This window comes from Bufo bufo, chromosome 3, assembly GCF_905171765.1.
Source record: "Bufo bufo chromosome 3, aBufBuf1.1, whole genome shotgun sequence".
Classification (NCBI taxonomy): Eukaryota; Metazoa; Chordata; class Amphibia; order Anura; family Bufonidae; genus Bufo; species Bufo bufo.
The window spans coordinates 256,139,630-256,160,533 of record NC_053391.1 but is presented as its reverse complement, the minus strand read 5'-3'; the positions used below and the strand labels follow the sequence as shown (position 1 = coordinate 256,160,533).

The following is a 20,904-nucleotide window of genomic DNA, read 5'->3' as shown; positions in this document are numbered from 1 at the left end:
TATTACTGTGAAGGGACACAATGGGCACTACTATTATGAAGGGGGCACAATGGGCATTATTATTACTGTGAAGGGGCACAGAGGGCATTACTACTATTAAGGGGCACAATGGGCATTATTACTGTGAAGGGGCACAATGGGCATTATTACTGTGAAGGGGCACAATGGGCATTATTACTATGAAGGGGGCACAGTGGGCATTATTACTATAAAGGGGGCACAATGGGGATTATTACTATGAAGTGGACACAATGGGGATTATTACTATAAAGGGGGCACAATGGGGAATATTACTATGAAGGGGGCACAATGGGGAATAGTACTATGAAGGGGGCACAATGGGGATTATTACTGTGAAGGGGGCACAGATAGGGCATTACAACTGTGAAAGGGGCACGGAGAGGGCATAACTACTGTGTGGGGGCACAGATCTGTACAAAACTAATGTGAAGGTTGTACAATGAGGGCAATACTACTGTGAGGGGGTACCATTTTTTTTAAGTATTGGGGGGAGGGGTTCCAGAGAAAGTATCCGCCCCGGGTGCCAAACACGCCACTGAAGCAGGGAACTATTTGCTCCCTGCTCCACCATTGAGCCGCCAGCACTCCACAGCAGCAGCAGCACGATGTCCTCACACATCGTCCTGCTGATCTGTGTAGGATGAGGAGTGGGGAAGGCTGGGAATCAGCCTCTGCTCCTCCTACACAGCAGCGCAATGTGTCACAGTATTCTGCTGCTGCTGATGGGGAGGAGCCAGGTGATTGAGGCGAGGAGTATTTATTGTTTTTTTTCACTTCCTGTGAAGGGGGGCACATCTGGGCATAACCACTGTGAAGGGGGCACTGGTCAAACATCTTGGCATATCAACTGTGAGGGTCAACATATTTTGGGATATATACTGTGAAGGGGGCACATATCTTGGCATATGTACTGTGAAGGAGGCACACAACTTGGCATATCAACTGTGAGGGGGCATATATTTTGGGATATCTACTATGAAAGGGGCACATATCTTGGCATATGTACTGTGAGGGGGGCACATATCTTGGCATATCTACTCTGAGGGGGCACATATATTGGCATATCTACTGTGAGGGGGCACATATCTTGGCATATCTACTGTAAGGGGGCACATATTTTGGGATCTCTACTGTGAGGGGGGCACATATCTTGGCATTTCTACTGTGAAGGGGCACTCAACTTGGCATATCAACTGTGAGGGGCACATATTTTGGGATATCTACTGTGAAAGGGGAACACATCTTGGCATATGTACTGTGAGGGGGCACATATCTTGGCATATCTACTGTGAGGGGGCACATATCTTGGCATATCTACTGTGAGGGGACACATATTTTGGCATATCAACTGTGAGGGGGGCACATATTTTGGGATATCTACTGTGAAGGGGGCACATATCTTGGCATATCTACTGTGAGGGGGCACATATCTTGGCATATCTATTGTGAGGAGGGCACTTATCTTGGCATATCTACTGTGAGAGGGGCATATCTTGGCATATCTTGGCCCTATACCTGAGGGACTGAAACACTGGGTAGAAAATAAAAGTAGGCACATAAGAACTGATTGACATATATCCGCTTTGTGGCATGCTCTACATTTATTTAATCTATAATACATGCAGTTTCATTGCTGTAAGTGCCGTGCACAATGCCACAAGGGGGCCCACTGAGACTTTATCGCCCAAGGGCCCACATGAACCTGGAGCTGGCCCTGCTTGTAAATATGGAGTCCAATCACTATTGTTTATTGTCTTACTGTTCTCTGGGTCCAAGATGTCAACGCTTATACGTTGAAATACTTGGCAGGACTGCCGTGCATGAGCACAGAAGTCCTCTCCATTATGTTAGAACAGCACAGCAGTCCTGACTGTATATTTCAGTGCAGCTTTGACTGCCAACAACAGCGGAATGGGGGGTAGTAGGAAAATAACATGACCCCTGAAACCGAAGAGTTATACTTCCCTGCTCCCTGTCTCTTTGGTCCTCTGCACTGTCCCCATCTTCCAGTCCCTGCGCTGTTTACACCTGACAGTGCATGGCCATGGTCACATGCACCTCTTCAGCCAATGACTGGCTTCAGTGGTGATGTGGCCACAAGCATGTCACTGCTGAAGCCAGTCATTGGCTAGAGAGATGCATGTGACCATGGTCAGGTGTAAACAGCTCGGGGACCGGAAGATGGAGGCGTCTCCTGCCATTGTAGGGGCCCTGCAATAACCAGTAAGTGCTTTAACTTACTAGTGGGGAAGGAGCTCATTGGTTAACCCTTTAATGGGTTAACCAATGAGCTCCTTGAAAAGGCCTTAATGACCAGACAGTTTTGTGATTTAGCACAAGTGGTTCAAACGGCTGTAACTATCTGATTTGTTGAACTAACAAAATAATTTTTGAAACAATTTTTTACGTGACACATAGGGCTTTATAATTAATTTTTTAGTAGTTTTATTTGGGAGAAACTGTACAAAACATTTTTAAAAAGTATTTTTTCTCAAACTATAGCTCCTTATTCTTTAATAATGCAAACTGACACCAAAATAAATTATTATAATTAGTTCCCTATTTTGTGTAGGCCGTTTTATTATATAATATGTATAGTTTCACATGAATAGGGTGGTAATGGTGACAGTTTTGGTTGGTGTGGGTGTTTTTTATTTTACGAATTTTATTTTATTTTATTTTTTTATCTTTTATTAACTTACCGTAATTTTTAATATATTTCTGCTACATGATATGTCCCCCAAGATGTCATAAAAAGACCTTTGGGAGACACTGACAATTTTTTTATTTTATTTGCACCTTTTTCTTTTATTTGTATTTTATTAATACTGTATTGTATTTTTTTTTATAATTGGTCAATTACTTTTTTTTTATATATATATATTTTTGCTACATAATATGTTCCCCAAATGGTCATAAATAGAGTGTAGGGGGACAGTGAACTCTCTTCTATTTTGCACTTTTAAGTTCTTTATTATGGTATTTTTTTATAATATTCTATTTGTATTATTTTATATTTAAAAGTTTATTTTTTTCTTTTATTTGTATTTTATTATATTTTTTTTATTTAGTTTTCTCTTTTTTTACTTTTTGTTTTATATATTTCTCCACATAATTTGTCCCCAATAGATCACTGAAAGACCTTTGGGAAACAATGAAAGATTTTTTTGTACTATTTCCATTTCAACTGGGGCATCCAAATGAGTCCCAGTTACAGGGGAAACCAGCCTCCTGTGGAAGTTTGTAGAAGGCAGAGCTGATCAGGGTTTCCTGACCCTGCAGCTGTGCGCTGCTCTGCTGTAAGCCACTCATCGCGCCTCCCATCTATCTGATGAGAAGGCAGAAGTGCTGATAAAGCGCTTCTGCCTTCTCCTCGGCTCCCTCACTATTGCTTCCAGTGGGGGGTGACCTGCTCCTGCTACAGTGCAGGAGCTTTCATCCATCGTCGTGCGGCGCTTCAGGCAGGAACACAGCTGATCGCACGATCAGTTGTGTTTCTGCCCAGCAAGACAGGGGCTGCAAAACTAGGTTCTGGGGGCCGCATGCGGCCCGTGGGTTGTGCACCACTACTTTAGATGTTAGAGTCCTGACCAAGTTTTCACCTCCAGTAGAAGAGGAGATAATCCCAACTAAGTCTGGACCCCATAGCAGTCGCATGGTCTGCCGCTACGGTAGTTACGCCCCTGTCTAGGTGGGTGTTACCAGTTAGGGGTGTGTCCTTGCACAGTCTGACAATGGCAGCACTGACTAGATTGTTTTAGACTGCAGGGACACACCAGTAGCTGATAATACCCAGCTGAACCTTTACTGCAGACTGCTGGCGATTGTCATGCCTTGCCCTGTGAATGTGCGGAGGTCTGTCAGACTGGCTGCACATGTCTGACTTCTCTGTTTTGGGTTTCAGCTGGATCCACCTTCCCTCAGGTGTACTGGGTTCGATTGTTAGTGAGGCTATTTATCCCTCCTTCCCCCAGTGGCCTGTGCGGGTTATTGTTCTTTCCTGGGAGCTCTGGGTGTGTGGTGGATCGTCTGCTCCAGCTCTGCTCAAAATAAATCCTCTACGTTATTTCCCATCATGTCTTTTATCTAGGCCTCTAGGGAGACGCTTGCTTCCTCCGGGTTTAAAGAAGCAGGTTGCCTCTTCCCTTTTCTCTACAGCTTAGGGTTTACCCAGGGTGTATAGGTTTAGGCACGAGGGCATGTGCATATCCACCATTAGGGTATGAACGTGGGCACAGCGGTTTAGGGAAAACTTTTAGGGATCACTAGGAGGTGACCCTTTTCTCCCTAGCTTTTGGGCCTAGTCATTTGTTCTGTTTGTTTTCCTATGTTTGGTAATTTCCCCGCTTACCTACCTAAACTAGACAAATGGCACAGCATAGAGTCAGAAGAATAGATGCTCCAAAATTGTCAGGAAAGGTGTCAGGTGCTCTTTAAGGCTTCATCCAAAGAGAAATTCATGAATTGAAAAGTCAAGATCAGCTGCAATTTTGCAATAAAATAGACATGTAGCATGCTCTGAAATCTAGTTTTTTTTTTTTTTGCTTTTAAAAACCTAATTTACAGTACACGTATTGTAGAATATTTTGTTTTGACACATCTGGACATGACCTAAATGGATTAAACTTGCCATTTTTAGACTACATTGATAATTTACCTTACAATTCTCTCCCCAAGGCCCAGATTGATGAAAACTGAATTTGGCATGTTGGTTGGCATATTGGATTGGTATATGCTGATCAATAAACAGTTGTACAATCATACATTCTGAGTAAATAATATTTTGTTAAAGGGGTGCTATTGAAACAGTCTACAAGAAGTACTTTAGAGAGAGTCTGAATGTATCTTGGAGATTCAAGGAACTATGACCCATTGGAATTCAGCATTTGGTGGCTATTTCACATATCCGTGTGTCACAATTTTAAATTGTATCAGTTTTAGATAAAACCTTCAGCGTGTTGTGGTGCATTGCTATATGTAAGATATCTACTTTTCCTATAATACTGTATGTTGTGCTAGTTTCAAAATTAAATATTTTGAATGCATATTTTATGGTTCTCACTCTTGCTAACAAATTCTTATTTTCTAATATTATTGCATAAGTATTTTCTAATTTTACTGTAAAAAAGATTTGCATATTATGTTTATAATGAGAAAATACATGTAGGTAGAATATGTCACCAGAAATGTTATGTTAAACCAGGCACAATGCATTGTGGGGCTAGCTCGGTTGAATGTAACATAGAAAAAGTACTTTAAATCCATATGCAAATGAGCAGTTAAATGCACTGAGGGTGGAGCCAAGCCAATCTCTGCACAATTGCGCCTTCTGCTTGCTCTGCCAGCCCCTCCCTCTGTTTCTTGATTGACAGGCACAGGTGAGATCAAGAAGAAGAACTGGAAGAGAACATAGTAGGTGCAAGGTTAGACAGATGGCTTGGCCCCACTCGTGATGCATCTAACTCCTCATTTGCATATAGTTAAAAGTACCTTTTCTCCAGAATGAAGCAAAGGATTACTAAGTGAGAATATCAGTACATTCAGCTAAGCTAGCACTACAAGGCATTGTGTCTACCGTAACAGTGAGTTTCCTGGTGACTGACTCATTTAAATTGAAGAATTCAGTACTAATTAATTATTATTTATAAATTTTTTAATTTTACCCAGCAGACCTGCTCCCACAGCTCCTTGTAACACAACTGTTGGGTACTGCTAATGGGTGAGCTGGTGATTCATTTATGCCAACAGCTCTTCCTTTAGAAATATGGTTTTGCCAAATGGAGTTTAGTAACATTTATTTTCACCGAGAATTTGTTTGACTTTCAAATCTGCTTTTGAGTGTCTGGCAAATATAAACATGGATTACAAAGATAATCTATCAACTCATAATCTATGGCTCATGGTCACTACTTTGTTCTTCATAACCCAAATGTCTAGTTTTTCCTAATTACTCATCTACGTGTCAACAACTAAATCAATGTCTTGTATGAGAAAATAAAAAGATAAAGGGGGGAATTTATCATGAGGGGAATATTTGAAGTCAGTTTTCCTTGAGTCTCCATTGGCGTACTTTATGCCGCATTTATTAAATATCACATGGTGTTTGATAAATTTATCTAATCCTTAAACCTAACACTTTTGTCTAGAAAAGTTATTTCAGTTTTACTACTCCACCCTACTCCTCAGTGAGGCCTCTAGGACACGAACGTGTGCTGGCCGTGCCCATGCTGCGGACTGCAAATTGTGGTCCGCAATGCACGGGCACCGACCGTGGGCCAGCCGCATGCGGATCGCAACCCCATTCACTTTTGTTCCGCAAAAAGATAGGACAAGTCAGTTCCGTGGTTCCGTTCCGCACCGCATCTCCAAATTTGTGGACCCATTCAAGCGAATGGGTCCACATCCGTGATGCAGAATGCACACGGCAGGTGTCCCGTGTATTGCGGACCCGCTGTATGCGGGCCGCAATACGGCCAAGGGGGACATATGGTCGTGTGCAAGAGGCCTGAGATTGTGACTTTTTTAAAAAGTCTCAGTGATAAATCTGTGAAACTCATTAACATAAACCACACCCACTTTCCCACTCTCGCAAAATTCACCCCTATTTTGCAGCTTTTGGAAGCCACAATTCTTGAGTGAAGGCATGATAAATCAGGGCCAAAGAGTTCTCTGTACCCATCAGTGGCCCCCCATACACTGGGACTAAGTGTTTAGTGTAAATGAATGGAGGCAGCTAATGGACAGGACGCTCTATTAACAGCCATTTTTGGAGTGCAGCGCCAGCAAGCACATGATGTCTACATGATAAATGCCATTTGCTGAAGTGAGACAGAATTAGATGACACCCTTAATACATTCGCCAGCCTTTAGCATGAGTTAATATGGTATTCCAACTCAGTAGAGTAGAATAAATAACCTGAAGGTTAACTAAAGTGTAAACTGATAGATATAACTGATAATGATATAACTTAACTTATTTTCATATCTAAGACAAACCAATAATTTTGCCAAATCTTAATAGTTGATAGCAAATCAAACACAATTAAGATATTGAGTGCCTGTAGGGCGGTGTTAACTGATTATGTAAGGAGGTACAAGGTATAAAAGATCTGTGCAGGTTCTTCTGGTACAAGTTTGGAGAAAAACTACAATCATGAAGGTTTTGATCTTTGCTCTTGTTTGCTTACACCTCTCAGAGGGGCTTGTGAGGTGAGTGAAATCATATGTGGAATCACGTTAATATGTATATGTTGACTACGTAGCTTGACATATTTTTCAAAGACAGGCATACTGTACACAAAGAAGGCAGTGTTCGAGATTTCCATAGTCTAATGATTAGACTGTAGTCAAATGTAGGGGACAATAGGAGCATCTATGAAAGCTTAAAAGAGTTTACCTATATTTTGATATTGATGGCCTATCAATATTACATCGGTGGGGTCCAATACCCCATACCTGCATCAGGAGTAGGTCTGGTGTAGTGGACAGAAGATCAAGCGAATGGTAGAAGCACTGCAGTAACCAGCTCCATTCACTACTGAATGCTTCGGACCAGCTTATTGCTTTCCTATGGATGACCTATACCGAGGTCAGGCCATCAATATCAAAACACTTGAAAAAAACATTTAAGCAACTTTGCAAAGGAGCTGTAAAAACACATCAATTTTTATTAAGACCCACTGCAAAGAAGCTGGCCATAAACATTTGATTTTGTTGGGACCAGCTGACCATCTAATGAACTACTAACTATCTAAGGATCTACGCAATTCTTTTGTTCTTGGTTAGATAAACTACTGGTAGTAACCCTCCCCCTCTTACCATTCAGGACACACACACTCAGAATAAATAATGAAAAACATTTTAGTGGCATTTCACATAGTTTCACCATGCACTGCTGTATACTCATTATGTTGCAGAAATCTTGCATTTTAATAATAGGATCTGATTCTTTGCTTAGCACAAAATATACTGCTCCTGCACTGAGCCATGCTATGCTTGTGAAAATCCAGGTTAAAATGAGTGATTTGGTTAACCGTAAATGGTAGATAGCTTATGATGCCAATTTCCATTGCAGTTTACAACCAGAATGATACATTTTATTCTGGGCATATTCCATATATATTTACTTTTGATAAACTTTGTGATATTAATTACATATTTGTTGCTGTAAACAATGTGTTATTCAGTTCAAATTTCCAAACCATCACTCTAGTTATTTTTAAAGAAAAAACTAAAATGTTGACATGAACATAGTGGAATTCTGCTTTGTACAGAAGGACCGGGTCAAAGTGACTCATCATAGGACTAGAGAATCATCCAGTGAGCCTATATTCTGAAGCAGGAGTAGGAACAGCCAAAATTAGACCCATGACGTTTAGAAGTGCAGGACAACCTTGCTTTTGAATAAATGGGGCGCATCAATTTTTTTATATCATTTAACCATAAGCAATCAGTCGATACATAGTGTTGTGTCCAAAAGCCATTAAAATAGAAACATAGCATGTAACATTCATATGTTCTATATAATAAAATGAACTTTACCTAGTCATTTACAGGTAAAGATAAAATCACAGAACACAAAGATAAAAACATCCTGCACGGTATGATAAATAAATATGCGGATGTCCCTGGCCACATTCATGAAAAAATAAATCACAGAAAAAAAAGATAATAATGCACTAACAAAATAGATACAAGCATTGTTGTATATGGACCAAGCCCTCACTCTGATGTAATATAATTTACATGGAGCCTCTAATTATCCATGCAATATACTAACATTTAGGGCGTAACACATAATCACAGGACCCCATAGCAAAATTTGGAATGGGGCCCCACTCTACTATGACCACTTTCAGCACCAAGTTCTGAAAAGCTTATGACTGGTTTCCCTAATGAACAGTGATGTCACAGTACAGGGAAAATGATGTAATTATGTATGTGATATAATAATAATAATAATATATATATATATATATATATATATATATATATATATAAAAATAATATATATATATATATAATAATAGTGGGAAAATGCACAGAGTGATGACACAGTACTGGACTAATGTACAGATTGATTGATGTCAGTACAGCGGTAATGTACACAGTGATGTCACAGTACAAATGTAATGTACAAAGTGATGTCACAATATAGTAATAATAAACAGCAAAGTCACAGTACAGAGTTAATGAGCGCAGTGATGTCACAGAACAGGGATACTAGACATCATGAACACAGGTTAATCATTGGAATCAATGTAAAATTTAGAATGGGGACATGTTAAATTTTTTATGCCACCTTAAATACATTTCAGTATTTCCCTACTAATTGCACCTTTTGAGTGGAGATAGGCTCCCTTAGTTGTTGGGTCCCATAGCAGCTCCAATGTCACCACATCACATTTATACTATTTATGTTAATTTTACAGAGTCCCTCTGAGTAAGGGAAAGTCCATCCGGCAGAACATGCTGGAAGCTGGAGTTCTGGAAGAATACCTGAAGACACATAAGATTGATCTGTCTGATAAATATAGAGGGTTTGCTGTTGCTAATGAGAACATGTATTTTGATGTAAGTTAGGCCTCTTTATATAGTATTTATTATACCATGTAATGACATTTAATTTGAAAGAGAGAAATTAAATCAAAAGTAAGCCAAAGGATTTAACTTGGTGTAACTAAAGGCACATTTACACGCGCCAACTGAGCAGGAATTTATCTGGAAGGAACCGTTCTTCCTTTCTGAGAACTGCCTGCTTGTCAGTGGAGGTGAAGAGCTGCACTTCCATACAAAGATCCTCTCCACTGTACGGGGATGAGTGATAGCTACAGATTCATTGTTTCTAGGCATTAGTTAGCTGTTTACACTGCACAATCTGCTGGCCAGAAACATTGCTTTAGGTGAGGTGCTTTCACCCTACGAACATGCAAAACACACGCATCGGGTGATCTACGGCATCTTTACATAGGCCGATTATTGGTATGAGTGTTCGTACTAACATTTGCTCCCAATAATTTCCAAATATATATATATATATATACAGTACAGACCAAAAGTTTGGACACACCTTCTCATTCAAAGAGTTTTCTTTATTTTCATGACTATGAAAATTGTAGATTCACACTGAAGGCATCAAAACTATGAATTAACACATGTGGAATTATATACATAACAAACAATATGTCATATTCTAGGTTCTTCAAGGTAGCCACCTTTTGCTTTGATTACTGCTTTGCACACTCTTGGCATTCTCTTGATGAGCTTCAAGAGGTAGTCCCCTGAAATGGTTTTCACTTCACAGGTGTGCCCTGTCAGGTTTAATAAGTGGGATTTCTTGCCTTATAAATGGGGTTGGGACCATCAGTTGCGTTGAGGAGAAGTCAGGTGGATACACAGCTGATAGTCCTACTGAATAGACTGTTAGAATTTGTATTATGGCAATAAAAAAGCAGCTAAGTAAAGAAAAACGAGTGGCCATCATTACTTTAAGAAATGAAGGTCAGTCAGTCAGCCAAAAAATTGGGAAAACTTTGAAAGTAAGGGCTATTTGACCATGAAGGAGAGTCATGGGGTGCTGCGCCAGATGACCTGGCCTCCACAGTCAACGGACCTGAACCCAATCGAGATGGTTTGGGGTGAGCTGGACCGCAGAGTGAAGGCAAAAGGGACAACAAGTGCTAGGCATCTCTGGGAACTCCTTCAAGACTGTTGGAAGACCATTTCCGGTGACTACCTCTTGAAGCTCATCAAGAGAATGCCAAGAGTGTGCAAAGCAGTAATCAAAGCAAAAGGTGGCTACTTTGAAGAACCTAGACTATGAAATATTTTCAGTTGTTTGACACTTGTGTTAATTCATAGTTTTGATGCCTTCATAGTCATGAAAATAAAGAAAACTCTTTGAATGAGAAGGTGTGTCCAAACTTTTGGTCTGTACTGTATATATATGGCTCTGATGACAAAGTGAAATAATATAATGTAATGTAACTTCTATGTTTGCTCTTTAGACATACTACTATGGGCCCATTAGTATTGGAACACCTCCCCAGAACTTCCTCGTCTTGTTTGACACAGGTTCCTCCAACCTCTGGGTCCCATCTACCTACTGTCAGAGCACAGCCTGCAGTGAGTATGAAGGTGTACTGTAGAGAGATTTCTGTCCTGAATTCATATTGCAAATGCATACATATGTTATTTCATGCAAGTATCTGTTCATAAAGGTTTGATATTATATGCTATTGGTTAGCATTATTATAAGTCATCCAGGATCATCTGAAATCTTGTAAATATCGTTTTTGCTGGTTAGCCAATTAAGTTATCACTTCTATAATTCAGTCTTTTCTAACACAAAAAAACTTACATCACATAGGTTACACTGCTTGTCGAGACTAGTAACATGTAAAAATATATCATTTTTTTTCTTTAGCAAACCATCATGTATTCAACCCAAGTCAGTCCTCCACTTACTCTTCTAATGGACAGCGATTTAACATGGGATATGGAGGTGGAAATGTTGCCAGCAGTGTCAGTGGATTGTTTGGCTATGATACTGTCTATGTAAGTCACTGTGTATAACCAGTTATCCTTTTCTGTCTGACTGATTTACATAGGATTTACTAATGTTGGCTTCATAACTCTTTGACTTACCAGTCATCCATACTTAATGAAATAACATACAATGAAAGCTACACAGTAGAAGTAAACACTTTGCTAGATATCCAGAGAAAAAGACGATTTAGATTCGCATTACATAGATGTCTCAATGTCCATTTTTTTTTATAAATCATTACTTCTAAAGGATCTATGGTCATTTGTGTAGTGTTTTGCTATGTATAAATATTGTAATTATTTTTTACTTATACTGTATTCTTTGCTTACATTTTGGTAGATTCAAGGCCTTACCATCCCAAATCAAGAATTTGGTCTGACCATTACAGAGCCCTCTGGTAACTTCTATTACTCCCCCTTTGATGGTATTTTGGGATTAGCTTATCCTGGTCTTTCAGTAGGTGGTGCTACCACTGTGATGCAAGGAATATTGCAAGATAATCTATTGACTCAGCCTCTTTTCAGTGTCTACCTTGGCAGGTGAGATATGTTTAATGTTTTCATGAAATGAATTATTATTAAATATTTGTGATTACTTTTATATAATGAGATTTGATTAAAGCATGTGTACATATAGATTAGAAGTTGTCTCCTCTTAATTTGATGCTCTTTTCTTAAATCTAAATTCTTAATTTCTCCAAGCTTCTAAATGTTATAACTGTTGTTTCCAGCCAATCAGGTGAAGTTATATTTGGAGGTGTGGATACTAACCTTTACACTGGACAGATAAACTGGACTCCACTTTCAAATGAGCTTTACTGGCAGTTTACTCTCCAAGAGTAAGTTTCTTCTATTATATTATTCATGTATTCTGTCTTGTAATACCTGTTTATCCAAGGCAAATTCAGACAAAGGCTAGACAGAGCACAAAGGTGTAGATTGGACTACAGCATTGTAGGTCTTGTGGATTCACGTGAGATGGAATAATTTGATATCTGTAAGTTGTGTAAACCTTGTTCATTGTTTTGTTTAACCCCTTCCCCCATATGGATTCCAAGAGCTATAACTTTTTTATCTTTCCTTCGTTGTTGTTTTTATGTAGGACAAGTTGTGGTTTTTAATGGAATCATTTTGGGGCACACATAACTTACTGGTTAACTTTTATTAACTCTTTCTGGGGGGAGCGACAATACCACCATTGAGAGATCTCCCCATTCATTGCTCCAATTGTTCTTCTAGATATAGTAATGCGCTGCTTGATTTATTTCAATCCCGCAGGTCCGGGACCTTGCCTTTTCTCAGGAGATGTGTCCTTTCTGCTACTGCTCTCTTCCTGTAACTGTCACAGCTTCTACCAGTAGATAGAGCTAGTTGCAGTTGAAAGATGAAACTGAGTATTTGCATCCACCTCAGTGATGTGGACAGAGAAATAAGGAACAGAACTAACAACAGTTGGCACTATACAGATAGGATTTATTGAATAACTCAGTAGCAATATAATATTTGTATTCATATGCAATGGCAGAAATATTCAGATCCTTGCGCTGCTTTGAAAAATGTAGAATGTTTTGTGGGACAACCCGATTAAATAAGAGAAAATATCAGATTATCAAGCATGTCTGAAAATCTGTGATCCATCATAACTGCTTATCCCCCAGCTTTTGGTCACATCCAGTTTGTTCAGTTATTATTACATTTGTGTTTATAATTAGTTCATATACATGTGTTGACTTTCAACTCATACTAGTTGATATGTGCAGCTAAGGCTACTTTCACACTAGCGTTCAGAGCGGATCCGTCTGGGGTCTGCCCAGACGGATCCGCTCCTATAATGCAGAAGTTTGGATCCGTTCAGAACGGATCCGTCTGCATTATAGCTAAGAAAAAATTCTAAGTGTGGAAGTAGTTCAGACGGATCCGTCCAGACTTTACATTGAAAGTCAATGGGGGACGGATCCGTTTGAAGATTGAGCCATATTGTGTCATCTTCAAACGGATCCGTCCCCATTGACTTACATTATAAGTCTGGACGGATCCGTTTGCCTCCGCACGGCCAGGCGGACACCCGAACGCTGCAAGCTGCGTTCAGGTGTCCGCTTGCTGAGCGGAGCGGAGGCTGAATGCTGCCAGACTGATGCATTCTGAGCGGATCCGCGTGCACTCAGAATGCATTAGGGCAGTACGGATGCAACTCACAAGCGGAGCCCCGAACGCTAGTGTGAAAGTAGCCTAAATTTATTCTATATATGTACTTCATATGTCTACTATAAATAAACACCAATAAGGTCCCCAATGATCTGAAGTACGTCACTTTTTGTTGCACTTTTGTCGCAGATTTGGTCACAAAGGGGGTTCTGGCCGAATCTGCGACCTTTTTACTGCACTTTTCCAATATGGTAAAAAAGGGGAAGTAGCGTGGGCGGACCAGTTGACTCATCTCATTTACCATTTTCTATGCCTGTTTTTGGCATAGAAAATGACTTAAATTGCTGGTATAGATTTAAGCAAGTTGCACAGCCAGTGCCTAAGTTATGTAGTGGCTGGTGCCACTACATATCTTAGGCGCATCAAGCGCCAGTGCAGAGTTATTAAGACTGGCATCTAAAAGGACTGTCCTTATAAATGACACCACAATTTCTTACATTGTAACATCCCTAGAAACAATTGTTATTTATGAAATAGTTGTGTTTATTTTACTCTTTTACTGAATTAAGTTTCGTTTTACAGATTTTCCATCAACGGACAAGCTACTGGCTGGTGTAGTAATGGTTGTCAAGCCATCGCAGATACTGGAACCACTCAGCTCAATATCCCCCAAACATATATGCAACAGCTGCTGCCATACCTTGGCATCCAACAGACACAGAATGGAGGCGTAAGAATTAGACAATGTTTTAAAAAATGTTCTTTTATTTTAACAGCAACCCCCTTTTAAATAGAATCTGTCCCAGATCCCACTTTGCCAGTGCTTGGTGATCCAGTGCAGGGAACATGTAACATTACATGCTGTCCATTCCAACAAATGTGATATAAAGCACATGCTGTGTCTACCAGAGCAGGAACCATTCTTACATAGTAGCCCTGACTCATAGATGGAAAATGGCGCTAGAGACCCCCACCCCCCCCTATAACATCTATATGCACTAAAAGGGCATAGGAACAGGGTTGTTGTTGTGAGACAACTTTTTAAGGCAAGTTTCACAAGCAAGTTTTCCATCCAGATGTGATCCATTTTACTAACAGCCCCCGGACTCAACCCTGACCCATTCGTTTGAATGCATATATATGCACATGAACATTGTTTTTCACTGCCCACCTGTCCGTTCAGGGAAAACTGCAGCATGTTCTATCGCCCTCTGTTTTTCACACAGGACTGATCATTCGAGTCAATGCATCAGTGAAAAAAACTGACAGTACATGCATGTCATCCAGATGCAGGCTGTTTTTTTTCATTGATAGTTGCTAGGAAAAGCTATGTGTTATTCTTCAGTTTTTTTTTCATGTGTGGAAAAATGGATGCAAAAGGGATGCAATTTTGAAGGAAAAAACTGAAACACTAAATGCAATCACTGACAACACGGAAACAACCATCAGTTTTTCACTGAACAGATCCTGACACATTCCGTATCACTTGTGAAAGAGGCCTAAAGTTTAATTACATGAGCGAGTTCTCCGTCCAGATGCAGTCTGTTTTTACAATGGAAAGCATTTGGACTGAACACTGACCCATTTATTTCAATGGGAATACACACATAAGCATTCCTTTTCGCCATTTAGAAAAAATCACAGCATGTGACAGCACACAGATAGCATTCAGATGAAGTCCATTTTTCAAATATGTTTGCTATGAGATGCTGTTTTATTCTTCAGTTTTTCTTTACACCTGTAAAAAATGGATGTGAAACAGATGCAATACTGATAGAAAAAACTCAAGCACTTCTTTAACATTTGCGTTAAAATCTTCTGGCAGGCTGTTCTGACAGAGGAACAGCTACTGGAGTTCATCATATCAACCATAGCTGGAAACTACCTATCCCTATCATTGACTATAATGGGACCTGGTGGGGATCTGGTCTGTTTCCAGCATTAGTGCCGGGATTTGGCCAGACAAAAGCCACTGTAAGCAAGAACAGCCTGCCGGAAAATTTTAGCGCTAGTGTGAAACTAGCCTAATGCAATTGCAGACAAAACTGATTCAACTTGCATGCAAAGTATCAGTTTTTAAACGAACCGACCCAACACATTCACTGTCTCTCATATGGCCTAACTGTAGGCTATGTTGTCTCTAATGTATCAAGTGATTGAGGACTTTTGGTCTTTTTTATAATATTTTTATATGGAACAAGACCTGCTTTAAAGACTACATTAGGATTAACAGGCAGTAAATATATAGCGCATAGTATTCCATCCAGAAAATATTTATATTTTATTTATATGATATCTACAAAAATATGCATTTAAATAGGTTATTCAAGATAATTTTGGACAAGCCCTGGAATAGTTTAAAATAAACATGTTATACCCATTTCTGCAGTTCTGTTCTCTGCAGTGCCTGTGTGGCCCTCCAGTAGCTACTTGTTTACAAAGAGCAGCTGATATATGGCATGTAATCACTGCAACCAGTCACTGTCCTCAGTGGTCTAAAACGGGGATTTACTGTATACCTTGTAGTACCTGCACATCACTGTGAATATTATCGATACCATGTAATGCAGGTGTATGGAATGCCACTGCAGCAGCCAATCACTGTTCAGTGTTAGACAGCTGAGGGCAGTAATTGGTTGCAGTGGTCACATGCTGTATACTGGCATATCCCTGCCGCAGTTTGCAAACAAGCAGTGGCAAGAGAACCATATCCGCACTGTAAAGAACAGCACCACAGAAAGGTGAGTATAAGGTGATTTTTTATTTTGAGCTATTGCAGTGTTTTTCAGAAATTTCTAATAATCTCAAACAACCCCTTTAACTTTCTATTAATGAAAATACTGGAAATATAGATTGAGCTGCAACATTTAGTTATTAATTGAAAAATCTCCCATTGCTGTCTCTGACCTACATCCAATGTATTCCTTTTTTAATTTTCAGTACTACGTTAACTGCAACAATCTTCAGAATCTGCCAACTCTCAGTTTCACCATCAATGGCATTTCCTTCCCTGTGCCACCATCTGCATACATCATTCAGGTAGAAACTTAAAACATATAATCTTCCAGTAATATTTATATGAGAACTGTCATAAATAGCTCTGTCATTTGTAAATTCTAGTTTGAAGGTTTTCTATAATATTCCAAAAGATTTTTACTTTATCTAGTTTTAGTTTTTATTTATTGAACATTCTAATTTCTGGCTGTGTTAAAATCCCTGTTTCTCCTCCCCACCCCACCCCTTTTTTTAAAATATTTATTCTTCATTTATATTGATATTTTATAATATAAGCTAGAGCCCAAACCCCCTATATTCAGACATCTTTATCATACAGATGATAATATTACAATTATTTTAATGTTTTAGGAGAATGGATACTGTTCTTGCAACTTCATAGACATCAGCCTTCCAGCTCAGAATGGAGATCCTCTCTGGATCCTGGGAGATGTTTTCCTAAGGCTGTATTACTCTGTCTACGACTTTGGAAACAACCAGATTGGCTTTGCTCAAGTGGCATAGACTGCTTAGGTTTAACATTTTGCTGGGAACATGAAAACATCATGGTTGATTACAGTATCTATCAACAAATATACTTTGTGGAATATTCTTATTTCATATCTTTGTTTCCCATTTGTAACAATAAACTAGCTACAAAAATGGCATGTTGTTTGTCTTGTTTCCTATGCAAACAAAGGCCAAGTAAAAAAGGTGAACAAAGATAAAAGACATACCGTATTTCTCACTTTATAAGACACACCTGATGATAAGACGCACCTAGGTTTTTGTGGAAGAAAATAAAATAATTTGGACCAAATGGTGTGCTTTTGGTGGGTTTTGAACTAATGGGAGGTCTGTGGATGGCGCACTGTTATGGGGGATCTGTGGATGACACTGTTATGGGGATCTGTGGAGGACACTTGTAGGGGTATCTGTAGAGGACACTTGTAGGGGGATCTGTGGAGGACAGTGTTATTGGGGGATCTGTGGAGGACACTTATTGGGGGATCAGTGGAGGATACTGTTATGGGGATCTGTGGAGGACAGTGTTATAGGGGGATCTGTGGAGGACACTTATTGGGGTATCTATGTGTAATGACCGGCGTCACGCAAAGGGAGGGAAATGGGAAGGCCCTGTCCAAGGGAGAGGGAAAGGTGGTGACCCCTGACTCACCTTGCGGCTGGCATCTGACTGCCCTGACGTCCCTAGACAGGTTCCTCACCCGTACGCAGATCACGTGCCTAAACCCTGGCTTTCCCTAAGATGAGCCCTGTGTAGTGAACGGGGCGGTGGGATCACCACTGACACTAAGAGGAAAACACCAAGGAGAGGACAGACAATACAGACAAACATATAATCCCAGGTGGGCGACAACAGCAGACCACCAAGGCCCAACAGGGATCCGGAGGGTAACGTTCTGGAACAACAACCAGGGAACACAGCTACACAGCTCCAGTGGGTCAGTATAGAAGTCCAGGCAGGAAGCTCTATATCTGGCAACCAGAGAAGTGGGAGATGGGAATATAAGGAGGTTGGGATTGCTGGACAAGAAACAGCTGAGGAGGAGAAGCTACAGATCCCTGAGTGAGCCAAAAAGAATTGCAAGGCAAACCCAGAAAGCTACCATTACGAAACAGCACTGTCTTTGTACATCGAACGCGCAGCCACCCGCTGCGACTTCCTGACCCCGGGTATAACGGAGTCAGACGTGGCTCTTGACACCCTCGTGACAGTACCCCCCCTTCCACGAGGGGCCTCCGGACACTCAGGACTAGGTCTCTCAGGATGAGAGGCATGAAAAACCCGAACTAACCTGTCGGCGTTTACCTCAGACGCTGGAACCGACATTCTTTCCTCGGGACCGTAACCCCTCCAATGCACCAGATATTGAAGAGAACAGCGGACCCGATGAGAATCAACAATTTTGGATATTTGAAACTCTAGATTACCATCCACAATAACAGGAGGGGGTGGCAGCGGTGATGGTTCTAGAGGTGGAACATACTTTTTGAGTAACGATTTATGGAAGACGTTATGAATTTTAAAAGTCTGAGGTAGCTCCAGGCGAAAAGCCACGGGGTTAATGATGGCTACTATTTTGTAAGGACCAATAAACCTAGGACCCAGTTTCCAAGAGGGAACCTTTAATTTAATATTCCTAGTAGATAACCACACATAGTTATTCACTCCTAGGTCCGGACCTGGCGACCGTTTTTTATCAGCCATGCATTTATATTTACCTCCCATATTTTTCAAATTAGCTTGCACTTTCTGCCATACAGATGAAAGAGACGACGAAAACCGTTCCTCTTCGGGAACCCCAGAAGACCCCCCCTCTTTGAAAGTACAGAATTGGGGATGAAAACCATATGCACCAAGAAATGGTGACTTGCCAGTAGATTCCTGACGGCGATTATTTATGGCAAACTCGGCTAACGGTAAATATGATGACCACACCTCTTGGTTTTCAGACACAAAACATCTTAGATATGTCTCAAGGTTTTGGTTGGTACGCTCAGTCTGTCCATTCGACTGAGGATGGAAAGCTGAGGAAAAGGACAAGTGTACCCCCAAACGGGAACAAAAAGCTTTCCAAAATTTAGAAATAAACTGGGTTCCCCGATCCGAAACAACATCAGAAGGGACCCCGTGAAGCTTCACGATTTCACTGATGAATACCTGAGCAAGAGTCTTAGCATTAGGTAGTGCGGGTAACGCAATGAAGTGTACCATTTTGCTAAACCTGTCCACTACTACCAAGATAACTGTTTTACCCGCAGACAAAGGTAAGTCAGTGATAAAATCCATTGACAGATGTGTCCATGGCCTATTGGGAATGACAAGTGGCAATAAAGACCCTGCAGGACGTGTATGAGAGACTTTCGCACGCGCACAAGTAGAACAAGAAGACACAAAATCCATTACATCCTGACGCAACCTTGGCCACCAAAAACGACGAGACAATAGCTCCAAGGTTGCTTTACTACCCGGGTGCCCAGCAAGTGCCGAATTATGATGTTCCTTTAATAATTTGAGACACAGGTTCAACGGTACAAACAATTTCTCTGAGGGGCAAGAGACCGGGGCGTCCCCCTGGGCCTCTAACACCTTCCCCTCCAGAACAGAGTATACCGCAGAAACAACCACTCCTCTTTGTAGAATGGGTACCGGATCACTCACATTACCCCCTCCAGGGAAACAACGCGATAATGCATCTGCCTTGGTATTTTTTGCCCCAGGACGATAGGTAATAACAAAGTTAAACCTGGTAAAAAATAGCGACCACCTAGCTTGTCTAGGGGTGAGACGCTTAGCTGATTCGAGGTACAGAAGGTTTTTGTGGTCCGTAATCACAGTGACGGGGTGGATTGCCCCCTCTAAAAAGTGATGCCATTCTTCAAACGCTAGTTTAATAGCTAATAGTTCCCTATTGCCAATATCATAGTTCTTCTCTGCTGCAGATAGTTTTTTAGAAAAGAAAGCACAAGGACGCCATTTGCCAGGAGACGGACCCTGAGACAGCACAGCCCCCACTCCCACCTCTGACGCATCTACTTCAACAGTAAAAGGCTGGGAGACATCAGGTTGGATTAGTACAGGTGCCGAGGTAAACCTCTCTTTTAGAGAGGAAAAAGCAATTTTAGCGGCGTCAGACCATTTAGAAAAATCAGTCCCCTTCCTAGTCATGTCAGTAAGGGGTTTTACAATCACCGAATAATTTTTAATGAATTTTCTATAGAAATTTGCGAAGCCCAAGAACCGTTGCAGTGCTTTGAGGTTCTCAGGAAGATCCCAATCTAAAATTGCCTGGACCCTCCTAGGATCCATACGGAAACCTGAAGCAGATAATAAATACCCTAGGAACTGTATTTCCTGAACGGCGAAAACACACTTTTCAATTTTAGCATATAATTTATTCGTCCGTAGGACCTGCAGTACCTGTCTGACATGCACCTCATGTGTTTTCAGATCCGACGAATAAATTAAAATATCATCTAGGTATATCACCACAAACCTGCCGATAAGATGACTAAAAATGTCATTAACGAAATGTTGGAAGACAGCAGGAGCATTGGTCAGACCGAAAGGCATGACTAGATTTTCATAATGCCCCTCAGGGGTGTTAAAGGCTGTCTTCCACTCATCCCCTTCCTTGATACGAATCAGATTGTAGGCCCCCCTAAGATCAAGTT

General features: G+C 40.6%; 1 protein-coding gene across 1 annotated transcript; it reads left to right on the top strand.

Annotated features, from left to right (window-relative positions):
- The first annotated feature begins 7,174 nt into the window (after positions 1-7,174).
- LOC120993729 (gastricsin-like) lies at positions 7,175-17,355 on the top strand. Its single transcript, XM_040422201.1, has 9 exons — positions 7,175-7,230; positions 9,453-9,594; positions 11,028-11,145; positions 11,447-11,577; positions 11,909-12,108; positions 12,300-12,407; positions 14,296-14,443; positions 16,654-16,752; positions 17,080-17,355. Exons 1-9 carry the CDS (start codon positions 7,175-7,177, stop codon positions 17,230-17,232), a joined length of 1,155 nt encoding a protein of 384 aa, XP_040278135.1. The 3' UTR covers positions 17,233-17,355.
- Positions 17,356-20,904: the final 3,549 nt, after the last annotated feature.